At 41.9% G+C, this 20,071-nt stretch overlaps 1 protein-coding gene across 25 annotated transcripts; it reads left to right on the top strand.

The window, feature by feature from the left end:
* The first annotated feature begins 5 nt into the window (after positions 1 to 5).
* On the top strand, positions 6 to 18,303 carry HNRNPA3 (heterogeneous nuclear ribonucleoprotein A3). 25 transcript variants are annotated; one of them, XR_008823387.1, is made up of 14 exons: positions 8 to 146; positions 4,020 to 4,130; positions 4,594 to 4,617; positions 8,567 to 8,689; positions 8,781 to 8,927; positions 9,002 to 9,212; positions 9,448 to 9,537; positions 9,599 to 9,706; positions 9,788 to 9,898; positions 11,056 to 11,202; positions 12,046 to 12,171; positions 12,257 to 12,328; positions 15,402 to 15,476; positions 18,009 to 18,303. XR_008823387.1 is itself a non-coding variant. In XM_056348265.1 (13 exons), the coding sequence occupies exons 2-12, from the start codon at positions 4,065 to 4,067 to the stop codon at positions 12,307 to 12,309; spliced, it is 1,203 nt and encodes a 400-aa protein (XP_056204240.1). In that variant the 5' UTR covers positions 6 to 137; positions 4,020 to 4,064; the 3' UTR covers positions 12,310 to 12,328; positions 12,415 to 13,446. The 25 variants fall into 25 exon arrangements, 22 of the variants coding, with proteins under 22 accessions (XP_056204240.1, XP_056204233.1, XP_056204246.1 ...); XR_008823386.1 differs by having other exon boundaries at positions 17,669 to 18,303; XR_008823385.1 differs by having other exon boundaries at positions 15,677 to 18,303.
* Positions 18,304 to 20,071: the final 1,768 nt, after the last annotated feature.

Genomic DNA, 20,071 nt, shown 5'->3' with positions numbered 1-20,071 from the left:
GTGGCGCGGAGAGGCGGTGCCCGGCCGCGCGCACCAGTCACGGCTGCGCGCCGCCACCCCCACAGCGGGCGGCGGTTAGTGCGCTAGGCCAGCTGCCGGCGTGGGACCGAGGAGGGCGGGAAGGCGCTTAACTGAAGGCTGGCACGGTTATATCTTATCTTCTCTCGCTTCCCCTACCCTACCCTACCCCCGCCTCCCCTCCCCGGCTGCCTTCGCTCCCGTCTTTTTCCGCCCTCTCGGTGGGGAAGGGGCCGCTCCGGCCTGGCGCGGCCCAGGTCTCACGGGGGGTGGCGGGCGCGGAGAAGAAAGCGGTAAGGGCCTCCCCCTCCCCCTCCCGCCCTGTCGCGCTGCGGCTGCAGCCCGCCTTCCCGCCACGTGATCCCTCCGCCACCCTCCCCCTCCTCTTCCTCTCGGCTCCATATTGGTACCGAAGGAGGCGAGCCTGGTCACAAAATGGAGGTAACTGCCCGTCGCGTGGAGGGAGCGGGACTTGCTAGGCCGAGCCCAGGCAGGGTGGCAGGGGAGGCGAAGCGGCCGCCTCCCCACCCCCGCGGGGCTAGAGCTGCCTTAGGTCCCCGCCAGAGGCCCCGGGCGGGAAGGGGGAGGGCGGGCTGCGCCTAACGGTGCCCCTCGCAGTTCGCGCTGCCGCCCCGGAGCGGCCGCCGCCTCCTTTTAGCTTTTCTGCCGCGCTGCGGGCCTGGCTTTCCCCGCGACATTGCGCATTAGCCCGCAATGGCGGCCGCTGGCAGGAAGGGGGAGGATGCGGGCGAGGCTGCGCTTCCGGCGTGCGGCCCCGCGGGCACAGCGGCTGCCGCCGCCATTTCGTTGCGCTCCTGCGCGTGGGCGGGGGAGACCTGGCCTTCGGCTTGGGACAGGGCTGTGTGTAGCAGAGCCCTCCTCAGCTATCCTGGGGGACACCGAAACACTTAGGCGTGTATTCGGGTGAGTTGAGAGAAACGAGTCCCACACATGCGTGTGTCATTGTTCTGTCCTCCCTGTGCGGCCCCCCATGTAAGCTACTCGGAGTAGTGTTCTAGGAATATAACTTTTCCAATTCGTTTTCCTAGACACAGACTTCTAAAACACTAAGGTGGTTTAGCGTGGTACGCTGCTTCTCGCTTAGGAATGCAGATATACGTTGCAGCCCCTCTGTACCATCCCCCTCTTCCCGAGGGGAATTAGCACGTGTAGCGAACTCTTGCTGCCTGGGGAGGTTGGGGAAGGCATAGTGCAGAGGCTCTCTTTCCCTTTTTCCACTCCCCCAACTAATCATGCACAAGAGCCACGACGTTCGGTGGCAGCTCGCCATGATCGTGGTGAGCAACATGGCGAAGCAGTCCTGCAGAACCTTGGTTCAGATTTTCCTCAACTTGAATGGAGATCGAATGCAGACTAGGGCAATCATCCACACCCTACCTGAAAAGAAATACTGTCATGATATCCCCCTTTGCTTTTCTTTCCTCTCTTCTCAAAACCTAATATTTTTTTTCTCAAGTATTTCAAGTGTGGTGAGTGAAATTGGTGCAGAGTTTTTGTGTGGGTTTGTTGGGTGTTTTTTCTTTTTAATCTGGACCCTTTTCATTGTAAGCTGAAAATTGAGAACAGGGAAACCAACAAGTCATGCTAGTTTCTGTTCCTGCCTTAAAAGCAGAGAAGAAATTGGATCCCTTAGCAAAATGGCTAAAAATAACTTTTGCATGTGAGCAATTGTTTTAGCTGCTTCAGTGTTGTTGAATAGTTTGATAACTGGGACCAGTGATGAGTTCAAAGCAGTTGAACATGCTTCGGTAAAGCTTGGAAACCCATCACATAAGTTATGAAGCTAATACCTTGTGTATTTTTTTCCCAGCAGACTTTCCTATTGGTGTTGGGAATAAACTGCCAGCACACTTAGAGCTGAAAAGCTGTTGTTTTGCTGTTTTAACCCTTAGGTTTGGCATGATATACTGTATTAGGTCCAACTTTAGCTATTTACAGAAAAGACTAGTACATGTCTATAGTATTCTCTGAATGGATAGGTAAACTTCCATCTTGGGAATGTTAATTTTGCCTCTCAATTTGTCTCTCTGTAAGAGATGTGCTGGCATTGTAGGTTCCTTTGAGTAATGAGGCATCTCCCAGTGACTTCTCATTAGAACCAACAGATTTGTTGTGACGCTACTTTCAGTTCTGTAGTTTAACTTGCAGTATACAACTGTTTCAATGCTAGTTGAACGCAGCTGGTAGAAATGTTCTGAATATTCTTATCTAGAGTTGAATAGGGTATTTTGTTGATGTTAAGTACCGGAAAGAAGCTTAATATTGACAGCTTTCTGGTTTTTTAACAGCTTTCCATAAGGCAAGGTAGGAATAGGGCCAGACAGCAGAGCTGTGTTCCACTTCAGCTGATGGGTGTGCATTAGCAAGGAGATAAGTCTCTTGACCATCGTGGTCTTCTGAGGCCATAATGGTAGAGACTACCAGAGAGCTTTATGTTGGCCTGCGTGGAGCCTTATGGGGGGAAGCAGCAGGTGACAAAATGAGAGAGGGATTGCACACTTTTAAAAAAAGAGTACTCAAATAGGTGTATTGCTTTCCTCCTTAACAATTACAAAAGTTTTATTTTGCCATACAGCTGCTTTCTTAAAAGGCCTTGACTTGTTAACATTCTGTTTCATACCTCTTCTATATGACTTAAGGAATTGACCGGCTCAGTTAAAACCCTTGGTATCCTAGTACCTCGTAAGTCAAACTGATGGTTGATTTAAAGGATTTCATGAGCATTGTGTAGAGAGGAACTTAAGACAATATAAATACTTCGATGTTAACTTCATAAAAACTTTAAAATTTTTAATGCATTGAATCATGGTACTCTGATTTCATAGTTTAATTTGAATCTGGGTTTTAACATGGAATTACATTGAATAATTAATTTCTACTCTGAATAACAGTACCTGTTATTAGTAGAGACCTGCCTGCATTTTCCTATGCAGTGTTTGCAGGAATAAAACCTAAAACAAAAAACCCCACAAACTTAATCTTGTTAAATGTCAATTATTTTAATGTAGCACAGCTATAGTTTTACAGAAGCCTGTTGTTTAGTTGACAGTACTGTGTTTTGGCTACTGTAATAAAAGTCTCAGAAACATCCAAAGTAGTGATGAGTTGTAGCCAAAGATAACTAATACAGTACAGTAAGGCAAGTAACTTAATGATCTCAGAAAACTTGAAATAATAAAGGCTAAATGGAACATGGGGGTTTTTTGAGTGCTTAGATATGGATTTATTCACTAAGCTTATCTTGTGAAATACTTGGGTTTTTTAATGATACATACATAATTTAATACTTACGGAAAATGTTTGTAAAAAATAGTACAGGTTAGTAATCAAATACATCACTTGGAAGCAAAAGTAATGCACATGACTAGTGCTAAAGATTGCTGAGGATCAACTTAAAATTTCTGATGTTGCAAGAATAGAATCAGTTAAGGGTTCTTGCACTGGTGTTAGTTGTATTTTTCAATACAGAAAACATTTAATACATCCTCTGGTGTTCCAATTCCAGGCTACTGGATCACTGATTATAAGAGGTTACACGTAAGATAATTCTAACAAGGAATATTTGCAAAATGTTAAATAATTAGGGGCTTAAAATCCAGAGAAGTAGCATTTGATTTACATAGCAGGTTTGGGTATCAAAGGTGGAATTTGCTTGCCCTGTGCCAGTGCTATTCATGATAGTTATGTAAGACAGTAATAAACAGTAGGCTGTTTCCTACATTTTTTACATTAGTTTGTACCTAGTTATTCTGACAGTTGTAGAAAGAGCTTTACTGGGATAGCAAAAGTTCTGCGGCTGCTCTTAATTGTGAGCAAAACAGATCGAGGACTTTTACTCTACCCTTTTAAATACTGGGGGTTTTCTACTTTCAACCCTCTCCCATTTCCTTCTATGAAGCCACACCCGTTCACTGCAGCCGGAGAAGACCCCGCTTCACTGGAATTGGGGTAAGTACTGACTTATCCAACCTGTTTTCTAGGTTTCCTAGATTTAAAGAAAGGCTGAGTTAGAGTACCCTTCCAAAATGGCTGCTATTAAGGAAGAGAGAGATGTGGAAGACTACAAGAGGAAGGGAAGACGATCTTCACAGGTGAGAGGATTGTGGGTTTTTATCTAAAAAAACTAGCTTTAAGGGGAAAAGAAGAAAAACCCCAGACCTAACCATTTCTATCTTACATATTAATTCATAGCTTTTTTTTTTCTACCTTCTTCCATCCCCGTATTAGCAGAGTAACTTTAAATTACAGTGTATTACTTAGAATTTTAAGGGGTGGGGTGTTTAACATAGTGGGGAAATTTTGCTTTTCTAGTTTTCTGTTTTAACAAGACTGATTAAATGTATGTTTGTGATTAAAGCAAGGTGTAATTATTAAGAAATTCGTGCATCTTCAGAGTATCAGCAGGAACTTGATTCCTTCTTATCTTCAAGGTCCTGTTTTTAGTGGGAATGAAGACAGGTTCTTTTTTTTTAATAAAAAATGGTTGCCTAATAGTCACTGCAAATGAAAGTGAGGCTGTACTAAGTAAAAATAACTGTTTTCTTTTGCTTCTAGCAGAAATACCGTAGACTGAATAAGGTGCGTAGTATAGAGAAGATGTTGGGGCTGTTCTTGGGAGGATGGGAGCTAGTTACTTTGGGGCAGGGTGTGGAAATGGGAGGGGGGGGAAAAAGGCTTGATACCCTTCAGAAAATAAAACTCAATTAAGATCAGCAACAAGGCTATTAAATATGCTTATATAGGTTATAACTGAGACATTTTCTGATTGATTTGTTTTTATTTGTTTGCTGTCTAACGTTACTTTTCCAGGGTGCCTGAACATTTTAGCTAGATCAAACCAACTTTTTCGGGAATGACACACTACTGGATGTGGGAGGGCCCAAACGCTTGAATTAAGAACAAACCTTGCCCGAGTTGCATGTATCTGGTAGCCTGTGGTTATTTTGTATTGAAGCAAAGTCCCTCTGGAAGGAATGTTGCAACTGTCTCATTGCTTTGGACTTTGGATAGACTGTTAAACGGGTGGGGGTCACTCAGCTGCCTACTAAATAAGCTCTTTTTAGTTTACAATGCTAGCTTGCCGTGGAATGTACTTAAAAGATACTAGGTTTCTAGAGAAAATTATTTCACAGAGAAAGCTGATGAGGGGCCCCAGTTTCTGTAAGCGTTCGGTTTCAGAAGGCTGTGTAGGATTGGACTGCCTGGGGGACAGAGCAGCCTCATCTGTACAGGTGTAGCCGCAGACAAGCGTAGGTGTGGTGCCAGGCGTTGTGTGGACGCTTGCTGGAGCAGTGCACGGGAGGACTCCGCCTGAAAACTGTGCCTTTAGAGAGAAATCAAAAGCCCTGCCATATGAAAGTGAAGTTGATAGCTAACTCGGAATAAAGGCAGTGTGTACCTGCGGCAGCGCTGTCAGAAGGTCTTGGGATTTCTGCGAAGATGAGAATTTTTACAGGAGCCCCGGGGGGTGCTAGTTGCCATTTTTTCTTCCTCTGTTAGGAGGGAGGTGTGGGTTTAGGTAGTAAGGAGGAACCAGTCGTTGGGTTTTGATGGCGAGAAAGGCTCCCCGGCGGTGCCGGCCTCTCCCTGCCCTCCTCCGGGGCCACCCACCCCCCCCGCGCCGCGCCGCGGGGGCGGCGGGACAGGGACACTCCCATGGCGCCACTGCGGCGCTGGGACTTGGCCTCCGGGCCGGCGGCTGCGCGCGCCTTCCCGCTCCCCCGTGGCCCCGCCCTCCGGCTCCATATTGAGGGTGGAGGAGAGGAGATCGTTCACAAAATGGAGGCGGTCGGTGCTGCGCAGAGCTCTGGCTTGAGGAAGTCGCTAGTCAAGGCTGGAGGGAAAGTTCCCTGCCTCCTCAGAGCCTGTTCCGATGTTTTGGGAAGGCCCTTAAACAGCTTGGGGGGGGGGGAAGTGAAGCTTCTTGCTGGCTGCAGGCAGGCTGGGCATTCTTACTGCTACTTATTCTGCCCCCTGCCCTGCGAACGAAGGAGCACTGCAGAATGGTGTGATGGTCTGCAGTGTGGGCTGAGTAGGAGGGAACCTGCTGTTCATGACGCAGTTGTGGTAGTTGCGCTAGGGAGGAAGGGAGAGATGTGTTGTGCAAGGTTTGCTGCCCAGGAGAGGCTGCCGTTACAGCTAACTTGCAGCAGCAGGACTGAGAAAAAACGTCTTGTGTGATAGAGGACAGTACTGTGAAAACCCTGGAGGTGCTTATCCCTAGTGACAGCAAAATGCCTGAAAAACCCCCAACTAATTCCCTAAGAAAATGTTGCCTTTTATTTCTGTGGAAAGTTCCTCTAACGTAGGTGTGTCCTGAGGATAATTTGTCTCCAGTAAGGGAGAAGCTGTAACAGCAAGTGTTTTTCCTCCCCTATGATAATGGCAGTTCAGTTGTGCATAATAAAAATAAGCAGAAAAGGACATCACTTTTCCTTTCAGGAGTGACCTGAAGAATTCTGTGGTCATTCTTTTAAGGTAAAAGCAGTCTGATTTGCTAACTGAAAATACTGTAGCCCTGAGGGGTCTCAGAGAACTGTAAGAGGTCTGTGCAGTTTTTCCTTACCTAAGTTTTTTGGTTTTGAGGAGTCTAAACTATACAGTTTCACATAATAGATTTCCTTTAACATGCATAGGGCAGTTTGAAATGCTTAATGTTCCCAGCTTTAATCCAACCCAGCTAAAAATTAAGTAGTGTTAGTAGATTAAAAAAACCTTAAAAACATGATTAGCAACAGAAAACTACTTTGTTCAACCTAAAGCAGTTTCTGCATACAGTAGGCGTGTTGCCCTATAAAATCTTAAGTTTACATATAGTTAGAACGGAGATTTATTTTTTTATTAATACTTCTGTAGGCCAGACCACTTGGAAGACAGTAGAAAGCAAACTTTGTAGTCACAGGACTACTGACTGTCAGTCATTTAGATAATGTTCCTGTAGTAACAAAGTTAGTGCTTTAAATTGGAAGTTCTTACTGAGAATGCAAGGGCTCTTTCTTGCTAAGTTTAGCAGGTGTAAATGCAGGGATTTACTTCCCAGCCAGCTTTTCACAATCTTGGGTGTTGTTTCTTGTAGTACAGCCTGAACATTCTAAACCGATGGTTTCCTAAAGCAGTATATAACAAATTTTCTTTTGTCATGTATTGCTTCACAGTATTCATTGCTCTTTAGGGTGGTTGTGTTGCACTCAAAGGGATGTATGCTCTTCTTACCAGCTCTAGCGCACGCACACACACCCCCCCGATTTAAACTGCGGCAGATGTTAAAGTACTTAATCTTCAGGTTTGAAGCAAGACTTCTATGTGCAGAAGTCTGTGGCTGGTTAGATGTAGTTCAGCTCGCAGGCTAATGCTGCACCTAGTCTAGGCTAACCCACTGCAGCAGAAACAGTGAAGCCTTTTTAGCATTCATGCTGCAGAACTGAAGTTGTATGCAGCATAGCTGGCCAGCATCTTGTTGTGAAGTGTTTTACATGCACAAAAGTACCTGCTTGCTAAAAAAGATTTTAATCTGGTTGCTTTTTATAAGATTTCTCTGTCTCAGGGATGGGAGAAAATTGTGAAATAATTTTTCATAAAACTCCTGTCAAATGTAGAGGTATTCCCTGCCTAACTAAAAAAAATAAATCCTGCAACACCGAAAGATCAGAAGCACTAATGCACTTGTAAGCCCACTTTAATTGTGCTATAGAAAACTGGACTCTGAAAATTAACATATTATTTTAAAATGGTTCTGGTTATATATAGCTGATATTGGCAAGAGCTTCAATTAAACCAGTTTGTTTTACAATGCTTGTTAAGGTACCAGCATTATTCCAGTAGTTGTACCCACTACTGGTCATTGATTAATTGTCATACAAGGCACTTTTTTTGTAAGTCCATGTTGATGCATGTTTGAGAGATACTCCCCATAACACTGAAAACATGTATGTGCTTCTGCTTTGTTGCTTACATGCAGTCAACCTACAAAATTATCCTGACTACAGAGTTTGCAATTTTAAGAAATTAAAAACTGATAAATTTCTTCAAAATGCATTAAAATAACCTTTCAAAATGGATATCCCAAAAGACTAGACACTCAATTTGCAGAATAACCTTTTTTCCTTGTGTTCTTAAATTTTTCATAGTTTCTTATGATTATGCTTCATAAACTATTAGAACTTCCCTTTTTCTAGCAGTGCTTCATTCCTAATCCCTGCAGAGCAATAGGCAACTTGAACATAAGATAGGCATAGAATGAATGCACTTCTGGGGAATGGGGAACAACCAAATTATTTACTACATTGAAATCTCTTTACTGTTTGCATTTGAGCAATCTGAAGTTGTTAGTTAGTTAGTGTTTTAATTAAAATCACACCTCATTAAATGTTTACTATGCTTCTGTCTAAACCCATTAGAAGTCATTGTTTTTATGTAAATGTATTCCACCTACTTGTAGTTATAATGTACACAGATAATATTTAGTAAATCTGTGAAATTTTAGCTCTGTGGTTTGTATTCAAAATATTTTTTATTTTTGATTTTATAGGGCCATGAGCCAAAGGAGCCAGAGCAGTTGAGGAAGCTGTTCATTGGAGGTCTGAGCTTTGAAACAACAGATGATAGCTTGAGAGAGCACTTTGAGAAATGGGGCACACTCACGGACTGTGTGGTAAAGTGTCAAATACTAGTTTGTGCTTTTTGAAAGGGTATAGGTACTTGACCTAGTACAGAAATGTAGAGTACCCCCTATGTTTTTGCAGGTGATGAGAGACCCACAAACAAAGCGTTCCAGAGGCTTCGGCTTTGTGACTTACTCTTGTGTGGAGGAGGTGGATGCTGCCATGAGTGCTCGACCACATAAGGTTGATGGACGCGTGGTTGAACCAAAGAGAGCAGTTTCGAGGGAGGTAAGTTAGTTAACATTATTTCCTAATCTTTACCTAATAATTTTAAACACTGAATGTCACTTTTGGCGTTGTAGGATTCTGTAAAGCCTGGGGCACATCTGACAGTAAAGAAAATATTTGTTGGTGGAATTAAAGAAGATACAGAAGAATATAATTTAAGGGAGTACTTTGAAAAATATGGCAAGATTGAAACCATAGAAGTCATGGAAGACAGGCAAAGTGGAAAGAAGAGAGGCTTCGCTTTTGTAACTTTTGATGATCACGATACAGTTGATAAAATTGTTGGTATGTAACTCTAGTGAGAAATGACTTACGGGATAAAAGAGTAATGGCAGATTGCAGAACAGCAGTGTGGAATCTAAGCTGTTGGCATAATCAACTGCTTTACTGTTGCAAGAGATGGAGTAGATTTAATGTTCCTTTTAAAAGTGTGGTCATGCCTTACAGTAGCTTTCTGTGAGAGTTTTACAGCATATTGCTTTCAATGATTTGTCTTTCCTATTTCACAATTTTTCTCTAGTTCAGAAATACCATACTATAAATGGACATAACTGTGAAGTGAAAAAAGCACTCTCGAAACAAGAAATGCAGACTGCTAGCTCTCAGAGAGGTGAGTTTGGAGTTGTGCATGGTCATTTTATGTAACTGATTTTCAATTAATGTAATTTAAGTAAAATATTTTGTAGGTCGTGGGGGTGGCTCAGGCAACTTCATGGGTCGTGGAAACTTTGGAGGTGGTGGAGGAAACTTCGGCCGAGGAGGAAACTTTGGTGGAAGAGGTAAATGACAGGAATGTTTATAGAATGTGATTCCTGTTTTTCTACTTCCTGTGCCGGTTGGCTTAAACACTTAATCTTCAGGAAAACATTCTCATCTGTTTTGTGTTCCAGGAGGCTATGGGGGTGGTGGTGGCGGTGGTGGGAGCAGAGGAAGCTTTGGGGGTGGTGACGGATACAATGGATTTGGTGATGGTAAGTGTATTGTTCACTGTTGTTTGGTTTGGTTTGGTTTTTTTTCCTTTCCCAATGTTATAACCAGCTGTAAGTCTTGCCTTCACCTTAGAAATGAAGTCGATTTTGGTGATAATATTGTAGAGCTGTACAGAGCTAAAGTACATTACAACATAATGGGTGGAAAAAAATACTTTATTTACCCTTTAAATAACCTCATATTGTGAGGTCATGCAGCAGCTGTTTATGATTATTGAGAACTGAATGAAGATTCAGGTGTCCGTTCAGATGACTGAAACTGAATAAAGCAGTGACCAACTAACATACCAGAAATCTTTTCAATCAACTCTTGAGATTTTCATGTCTCAGCAGTATCTTTTTCACGATGAAGTTTTGGATGAGTATCCAAAATACATCTGAAGAGAACTATGGGAATTACTAAATGGCTGTGGAAGTAGCATTTCAGGGGCAGGGCAGGGTGGGGCAGGCACATGATGCGAGGGAAGTAGCATGTAGTGACTTGTGGGTATTATGCACATATATAAGCAGATACACGGAGTGATGTTGAGTTCTTCGGAGCTATTTCCCAGTGTGGAAGTACTCCCATCAGAATGCTGGAGATCAGATCAGCATTTGGAATACTAAGTCTTCCAGATATGCTTTACGTGCTCAGAAGAAAAGAATGTCCAGCAGCTTTGACACACATGTAAATAAAGCTGTCTAGATAAAAATTGTAAACAAGAATTTTTTTGAGGGCTTTGCTTGCTTCAGTCACTGAAGTTCAGAGGAATAAAGAGGTTGATCACACAAATGGCTTTGTCAGTACCGTGTTAAGAGACAGCTATTACATGTAATGGATGGTGGTGGTAGCAGCATGTCTTACGTATTTCCTGTGAGCCAGAATATTCTTAAATATTCTTAATATTCTTAAATATTGTGCTTCAAGGTTATACATAAACTAATGGGGTTTTTTTGTTTGGATTAAATACTTAAGTGATGCAAGTGCAAATGAATATAATACAGAGGAAAACACTGTGAGAGAGTTTTATTGTGGGTTTTTGGTGGTGTTGGGGGGTGTGTGTGTTAGTTTTGCCTTTTTTAAAATTTTATTTTAATGGACCTTTCTTTACCAGTATTTAGCTTTGGTGTGTTCAGTTTGACTCTTGTTTTATTCAAAGGTGGCAACTATGGAGGTGGTCCTGGCTATGGCAGCAGAGGAGGTTATGGTGGTGGTGGAGGACCAGGGTATGGAAACCCAGGTGGTGGATATGGAGGTGGAGGAGGAGGATATGATGGCTACAATGAAGGAGGAAATTTTGGTGGTGGTAAGATGCCAGCTTTAATTAAACATCCATACTTAGCCAAGTCTTGAGTTGTACAATGCCTAAAGTATGATGCTTCATAAAATGGGTCGTGCACTTCAGTCTTAATGTAGAATGCTGTGTTACATAAGGAAAGTTCTTTTCCATCTGAACTAACTTTGATACACTATACATTTTTTTTTTTGCCTGGAATTGTCAAAAAGCAGCAGCTATAAATCTGTGTGTGGAGGTAGAATAGAATTCTGAAGGTTGTTTGACCATTTGAAGTATGCTGTTGCTGTCAGATACCAGTTCACGTCATGTAGATCACATACTCCTTTGTGAAGACTATAAATCAAAGCTTATGTAAGTTTTTTCACCATTTGCCCCAAGTTTGGGGAGTTATGGTGCAAAATCTGCTGCATACTTCGTGATACCCTCTCCTGTGTGTATGCAGCATGCCTGTTAGTTCTGTTGCCTTTCAGAGCAAATAAACTGTTCGTGGTTCATGTTACTGTCGCATGTGCAGAGTGTTGGGCAGTGGAAGAATGATGGTGAAACAAACACTTTTTTCTGAGTTTGGAGGCCTTAAATTTGGTCTGTTTTGTTAATTTATTGGCCTATTCAAATCTATAAATATTCTGATACGGTGTAATGTTTTTTAATCTTCAGTGAAATGCCTGTTTCTAACCTTCAAAATGCTAAGAATCTTCTGTTATTTGTGCATTGTGAGTAGAGGTAGCATGCAAAATGCTTGCAATTCTGCTTTAAATTATTAAAATTTACACTTATGTTGGATGTCATAGTTTGGCATGCTTCATATCCTATGCGTTGGAACAAAAGTGACTTTACGAATTTTCATTTCAGGTAATTATGGTGGAAGTGGAAACTACAATGATTTTGGCAATTACAGTGGACAACAGCAGTCTAACTATGGTCCCATGAAAGGTGGTGGCAGCTTTGGTGGCAGAAGTTCAGGCAGTCCCTATGGTGGTAAATACTGCTTCGTATAGCAGCTGTTTTTGGACTTAGTTTGTTGTTATTCTTGTATGTCAATAATATACCCTGTCTTTTGTAGGTGGTTATGGATCTGGAAGTGGAAGTGGGGGCTATGGTGGTAGAAGATTCTAAAAATGCTACCAGAAAAAGGGTAGGTGTAATGCATCTTTATAATGATGATTAATAATGTACAACTGTTCACTGAGAGTAATAATTTTCTTATCCTGTATTCAACAGGCTACAGTTCTTAGCAGGAGAGAGAGCGAGGAGTTGTCAGGAAAGCTGCAGGTTACTTTGAGACAGTCGTCCCAAATGCATTAGAGGAACTGTAAAATCTGCCACAGAAGGAACGATGATCCATAGTCAGAAAAGTTACTGCAGCTTAAACAGGAAACCCTTCTTGTTCAGGACTGTCATAGCCACAGTTTGCAAAAAGTGCAGCTATTGATTAATGCAATGTAGTGTCGATTAGATGTACATTCCTGAGGTCTTTATCTGTTGTAGCTTTGTCTTTCTTTTTTCTTTTTATTTTCCCATTACATCAGGTATATTGCCCTGTAAATTGTGGTAGTGGTACCAGGAATAAACAAATAAGGAATTTTTAACTTTTCAATATTTGTGTAGTTCAGTTTTTCCACATTTAGTACAGAGAACTCTATAACAGAAATAAAATGTAGTTTAGGGTGTTTCCTTGTTAGTTAATAGAGAGGATTAATGCATTTCTCAATTACTATTTTGTATTAATTTAAAGTTAACAATAGAAACACCTATTGATTTCCAGTCTTAAGGGGTCTAGTCTCAGTGTATATATGTAACTGTCATTGACATGAGTTACATAGGCATACAGAGGGAAAACATCTGTATGTTACATTATAGTTTGTTCAGATGTATAACTAGGATTAAGTTACTCAAATTAGTGTTTGTGAATTATAGAACTAAGCTTTATCTTAATGAAAATTTCAAATTACTTTTTGGTTTGTGCATATTTTTTTAATTTGTAGTTCTGTATTAGTATTAGCGCTTCAAGAAAATAAGGCATGATAAATATTTTAACAAGACCAACTTTAGACACATTAAAGCTGTCTCCCGTCTCATTTGAGATGTATAAGGGATAACTGCAGTTGCTTAAGTCTTGGGTGAAGAGAAAAGAAACTTGCTTTTTACCTTTATATTTATTGTAATTCCCGAGAAGTTAAGGTGGGGGGAATCAAGTGCCTGTTTCCTTGGGATATACAATGATTCTGTTTCAATAAAACTATACTTTGGGGAGGGTGGCTTGGAATTTTCATCCCCTTCCTTTGTCCCCGTTTCCCTCTCCCTCACACCAGACTGCGCTGTTTCAATTAAATGAGGCGTCATAGCGAGAGTAATAGGTATGTTCCTCAATAACTTAATGGCTATATACTTTCTTGCATGCACCCTAGGCAATTTTCTGGACACATTCTTCTGACTGGGAGCCAAGGGTAGCACAGGTGTAATCACTGACAGTCCCAGGTAATGCGTTCCAAAAGCCCATTCACGATGGGCTCTGAGTAGTATAGCTTTCAAGCTTTTTCCCTTGTGAATGTCTGTGCTCAGCTAAGAGCTCGAAGATAACACAAAACACAACCTAGTTGTATTTTACTGACTAGATACACTTCCCACAATGTTAGAATGGTATGGTCTTGAGTGTCCACAGGCAGAATGATAGCGTGTTACGATTGGATTTGATGCACTGGAGTAGCAAATCTTATCAGCACATACGGCTAGAAATTGTACTTCGTTGCCACTTCTGACCTCCAAATTTAAGGCGCTACAGTCTGTCCCTTTTCTCCTCTGATGTGCATTCACTCAACTATTGCCAGAACAGTGCTTTCTGTCAATTCAGACTCGGAAGAGTAGGGACCCAGTCAAATAGAAGAAAAATACTCAGACGCTTGACAATGTGCTATTGGAATTACACCTGTTTCACTTGTGGGTCAATGTGCAGTATAAGGTAAATGCAATTCCAGTGTAGGAATGAATCTGCAAAGATGTATGAAATGGCTCAAGGCATAATCAGTCATATTAATAATGAATTACAATTTTAAGAAGTAGTAGAAAAATGAGTGTGTTGTTTGAAAAAAAAAAAATTAAACTATGTTATTTAAATGCTGTTATCGGAGTGTATTCAGACTGCAGTACACTAAAACAAGGAACCGGTGTCAAGATGGTAGCCTCCAAACTGGATTTCAAAGTCTGCTCATTCTTTTCTGTGGAGTTTTAAAGTATCTCTAAAGTTCAAGCAAGAATTGGTGATTTAGTGAACGCTTCTGTTGTTGTACATACTAATTTGGGCGTGGGGTGCGGGGGGAGGCTGTATTTCAATAAAGGCGTTTTTTAAACAACCCATTTGGAGTTTGAAAACATTGGAAACTAAACCACAACTCACTAGGGAGTGAGCCACCTAACTACCGACTTGCTTTGTACGTTACTACGCTTAGAAGATGTGTAGACTTGTACCCGGGGCCTGCATCTGGTTGCAGGGACAACTGGAGGATGGGTTTGATGTCCCTTCTGACAATTGATCTGGTATTTCTAAATTTTTTTAGAATGTATTGACAGTGTTCTTTTTAACAGGGCCTCTTGTAGCTGTACTGTGACAACAATGTTAACTTTGAAAAATAGTGTCGTAATAAACTTTATGAACAAGATCTGTATGCAACCTTTTAAGAGATGGATGTAAGTGACCGCTTTGTAGGTGGGTGGGGTAGCTTAGCTGTTGTTTGTGATGTGGAAAAGTGTAAGCCGTGAGGACAGTGATTAACCAGCTTTAAAGAATCTAGGATGTACTTCTTTGATCCATACTTTGCTAAGGAGACTCATAAGACAGGACTTCAGCAGCCTATTGAGTATGGAGAAGTCAGCATAATTAAAGAAAGGATGACAAGGCAGCAGGAGCAACAGCTTCAACTTCCAGAAAAGTGAAGGCATAAGATACTGTGCTGATAGTGAGCAGCTTTCCAAAGGCTAGTTAAATCTGCTTATCACAGCTGAAATATCGAAGAAAGTCTAGCAAGAGTTCTTCACCTTTTGGAACCTCCTTGAGTGATAGCTACTTGAGTTGACTCAAAATAGGTCTAGCATTTAGACCTGAAAGGAAGGGCAATGAGCATAGGTAAGGTTTGCCTTTAAAATTTTTCATGAATTATAAAGAGTAGTGGGAGGTTTTTGAACAAGGTAAGAGTAATTTCTTTAATTTTCAGGTTGAATGAGAAGCTGCTGCTTGACAAAATGGGGAATGTCTTGCACATCCTCTTCAGTTGAAGGTTTCTGACTGGGTAAGATTTGTAGTGTATAGTAAAACACTTGTTTAACCCTTATTCCCTTCCAGGCTTTCCTTTGCCAGCCTTTTAGTATCAAGGAAAGCCTTAAGTATAAAGGAGCGAGTATTGCAGCGTGTGTCGTCCCGTGTTTCCTGCTGTGGATGAAGGGTGCTTGCTGGCGTAATTGCTATTCAAGAGTCTTCTGTTCCTGGCAGGTACAAAATCGCTGCATCTGACACCAACAAGACAGAGATGCTAAATGTTTTTGAAATACATGCTCTAGTTACTGTGGGGGTTTTGAGAAATCGGTCCTTACCTTGTAATAGAAAGAGAAGCCTTAAAGAAGCCCAGAAAGGCACGGACGCTGGAGTGGTTCGTCGCAGTTCTCGGCAGCGTGTGATCTTGTACGGGCGCTTTGCGTTGGGTACAGAGTGATTTCCCTCCTAGGGAGGGAATCTTGGCTTACCGGGGGGTGGGGGTTGGTATTTCCCTGTACAAATCACAGGGCTCCCTTTCAGGTTTTGGTGCTTTCAGGCAGGGTGGTTTAGTGGAGGCTGATGCTGTCACACGATACCCAGCTGAAAGCACGACTATTTTTACAGATGAATGGCGATAAAAGAACTGTTCAGGGGATCTGGTTTTATGCATGTTGGTTCTTAACTCTTGGAACACCTATTTCCTTTTCTGCATCATTGATTATTACAGGTCTAGGGTATTTTTAACTCCTATATGGCAGTGTAGTACCTATTTAAACTTGCCAATACGTTTTTGAGTCTGCATTATTTTTGTGCAGTCAGTCTCTATTTTAGTGTTGGTTATGCTTCAGTTGCTCAGAAAACAAAAGTCAAACGGAACCTGTGCCTTTCAGTTTAACCTGGGGCTTAGGCATGTTCACAGACTGATTCAATATTTAAACTTTTTACCTGCTGTCTGTAAACATCCAGAAAGCAAATTCTTGACCCTGTAATGTACAATTAAAAGTTAACTTGGAAGTAACTTACTGCAGTAATGTTGAGATTTTCATTGTTGACAAGTTGTTAAGTGTTTTTGCTTAGACAGGGTTGAGCCAAAATTTGAAACTGCTGCAATGAGGTAACAGTCTCTCCTCAGTGTAGTATCCAGACAGCTTGTTGGCTGAGGTGAGGAGCTTTGCTTTCTTACGCCTGGAAGTGGAAAACCTTTGCTTTTCCTCTGCTAGGCGGAGTTGCCTTGTGAACTCCCATGGGCATCTTATGTAGCAACAGGTAATGGGGAAAAGCATTCGTGCCGCTCATGCTTATTCAGTTGAGGGCAAATGCTTTTTGTACTGGGAGGGTGGGGTGGGAGGTTACAAGTTTTTAACAGTAAAATTTTGAAAAATATTTTAAGAAAAGTCAGTTTAACAAAAAGCGGTTTGCGTCCCGTTACTAGGCCTGTGTACGGAGCAAAGCTCTACCTTTCTTCCACATGAGGGGATTCTCCAGTGCTGCAGACCTGTTCTCTGCTCAGTGAATATCTGTTATTGGTCTGTAACGCTTTAGAATAACTTGCTTAATTTCAATTACTTATACCCCAATTTGTTCAGAAATAAACCTTGACAAAGATAAACACGTCCTTAAGGAGTACTTGGTCCAGTGTGTCCTTGTCCAAGAGGCACTTCCAAGAGTTAAGAATACCGTGTGACAGCTAGGTTTTCCGGTAGCGGCCGCTATTACAAATAGCGGCTGGAGATGGAGAAGTAAAGATGTAAAGTTAACGAAGCATTGGTCCCCAAGCTGCAGTTCTACAGAAGTTTATTTGATACCTAAACCCATGTGTTAATCTTAAAAGCAAATGGTACTTCCAGTTAGTAAAAACATGTTTCCCCAAAAGGGGCCCAGGTTGGTGCAGATGTGATGTTTTGTTATTATTAGGACATGGAAATTAAAATGCAGCATCTTAATTCTTACATCTTTTAAATGTTGTAAGGTGGGAAGGGGAATGCTTCTTTCTAGTCCTTCAAGCATTGATTGTGTGATGTACTGACTTGCTGTCTTTGGTTCCTGTGTTTAAGACATTAACGTGTTTTCATATACTGTCTACACTGCAGTGGAATATTCGCTTACATATTGGTTTGTGGTCTCTGACAAGTGTGTGTACCTTAAATTGTGTGGAGCGTGAAAGAACTTGAGTGTCACTAAAATTCAGATATCTGATGGGTGATTCTTTTTCTGCTGTGGGTGCTACAGGTTGACATCTCTATCTAAGATTAGCTTTTTCCTGAACTAAAGTAATGCGAGTATCTCCGTAGAAGAAAAAATGGCCTTCATATAGAAGATAATATCGCAAGATTGGAAACAGAATAATATGTTGTAATAACTGGCAAAGACTTCAAGAGCAATGGTGCCAGTGTGCTGAAATCTTAGAACTTGTGGTTAAACAAGTTTAAAAATAGCATGGAAATTAAAAATTTCAGTATAGTCCATAATGGATTGAAATTTGTTAAAATATTTTAATTTTGTATCAGAATAAAGTGTATATTGTCAAGTGACTTACAATCTAAAATGCGTTGCCATCACCTTTTTTTAGTGCTGTGTGCTGTGAACACAAAGTGGTCTTAAATTACTGCAACACGCTGAGTTACAGGATCATCTTTCCAAGTTGGGACTGCAAGCCAGAAAACCTTGGTTCAGCCCTGCTCCTCAGCTTCACTTTTAATAGTTTTAACACTGAATGTTTTGATCAAGAAATAAATGGTCTCCACGTGGAGACTTGGTGGTGTATGAGGTCAGCATTGTGATGCATTAGACTTGGCAATGTCACTAGTCACTCTCAGGTCTGGGAACATACTCTGTACCTCCGTAATAATAAAATGAAAGCTATAGTTTGTGATCTGATGTTTTCACATACCAAAATAATCTAATGTGGAGTAATTTATTTATTTTTCCCTTAATGCTGTTGGTGGTTGATGTGAGTACAGCATTTGCTCTCTTCATGATATGAAAAAAATTTGTTTAAACTCAATGCAAGTTGTCATGCTGCGAGTTCTTTCAGACTGATTCTTTGCCTGGTGGAATTCAAACAAGGCTTTTGCATTAATTCAGGTTTTTGTCGCTTTTTTCTTCTTGGTAACGGAGTAAGTATCCCTGTATTGGGTTTTAGACACGTGGGTAGTACAAATGCAACAGCCCTTGCAAAGGCTGTAAGGATGCCGTTTGCCTTCAGTTTTTGCATTAGTGCTAAAATAAAGACCGAATTAAAGTGGAGGGCAGGGCTTTACTCAAGTCTCTGTTTCATAGCCAATTTGTAATTCAAGTATTTATATTACAGCTAGAGGGAACATTGTCGGATGTTTGCTACCTAGTTAACGGAGGGGGGGGGAAGGGGGAACTAGGAGCTCTTGCTCTGCAGGCTCTCTGCTTTGCCATCTGACTTACCTGTGTATTAAGAGCTACTGTGTACTAGTGTTGACTGTCCAAGGCCATAGCCTGGCACGCTTCCTCCGTAATGCCTGCGCTCTAGAATTGCCATCCCTAAATAGGGGTTAGATCCTCTTACCTTAAATGACTGCGGTGACCCACATTCCCCTCGTGTTCACCCAGCTGGGTGATTGTTCAGGGGCATTTTCCTTCTTGGGCAGTGCTGGTGGCAAAGTCCAGAGAGGCACATTTGAACAACTGCAGCAAAGAAAAATATCCCTCGCTGCTGCAGTATCTTTGATTTACTTTAGCTGGTGCTTGCCTGCCCTATCCAGAGCAAACAGATCTGCTTCATCCATCAAATCCAGCCCCTAGGTTGCCAACCACCAGTATTGACCACTTGCTCCCAGAAGAGGTGTGTTCTTGCATTTGGAGTGCGTCAGGGACTGCGCAGCAGGACGGACTGACGTGCTGTTAACAGGCAGGTCAGTATAAACAAGGTAAGCAGCCTCCAAGTGCAAGTTGGGTCACCTGGGTTTACATTTCCCCATGTCCTCTGCAACCAGATAAACATTGCTACTTGATGTAATGGGCAGGGTTCCTAGCGCTTCCAGGGATGTTGGAAATCTGAGGCTACAGGGGGGGGGTTTCATGACTTCACTGTATCTACTGCCTCGGAGACAGGTGTTTTGTGGGGCTGGAAGTTTGCAGCAAGTAAGATGGTATGAGAAGTGGGAAAGTTTTCTTTTAAGGTAGGCTGGGTTGGAATATCTGATAGTCCCAGGTTTAGGTACCAAAGATACTGAAGACTTTCTTCTGGTACCGGCACTTGGCCATTACACCTGCCTTTTAAAGAGGATATAGTCAATAGGATTGTGGTTCCTGGCACTGTGCTGCTCTGGAGCAAAACTGCCTTCTTGGTGAAACTTGTTACTGCTCTGCTTTCGTACCCCTGCTCTTCCCTGGTTAGCTGAGGCTGCACCACAGACGGAGTGAGAGGGAGTGTGTGCGCACGCCAGGTACTCAAGAGTCCTCTGCTATTCAGAATCAGTAAATGAGTTAACAGGAAGATGAATGACAAGGTGACAAAGACCAGAAATAAAATATTATGTGGGATAACCAGCTGGACAATAAAATAGCATCTGACATTCTGTGCATACAGGGAAAGAACAGAACTGGTACCTGCATAATTGTAGGCTCCAAACTAGTTAATGCTGTTCAGGTGAGAGGGGT

The sequence above is a fragment of the Falco biarmicus genome, chromosome 8 (genome assembly GCF_023638135.1).
Source record: "Falco biarmicus isolate bFalBia1 chromosome 8, bFalBia1.pri, whole genome shotgun sequence".
Lineage (NCBI taxonomy): Eukaryota > Metazoa > Chordata > Aves > Falconiformes > Falconidae > Falco > Falco biarmicus.
Note: the sequence above shows the minus strand (reverse complement) of the source record. Positions and strands in the feature narration are given on the sequence as shown.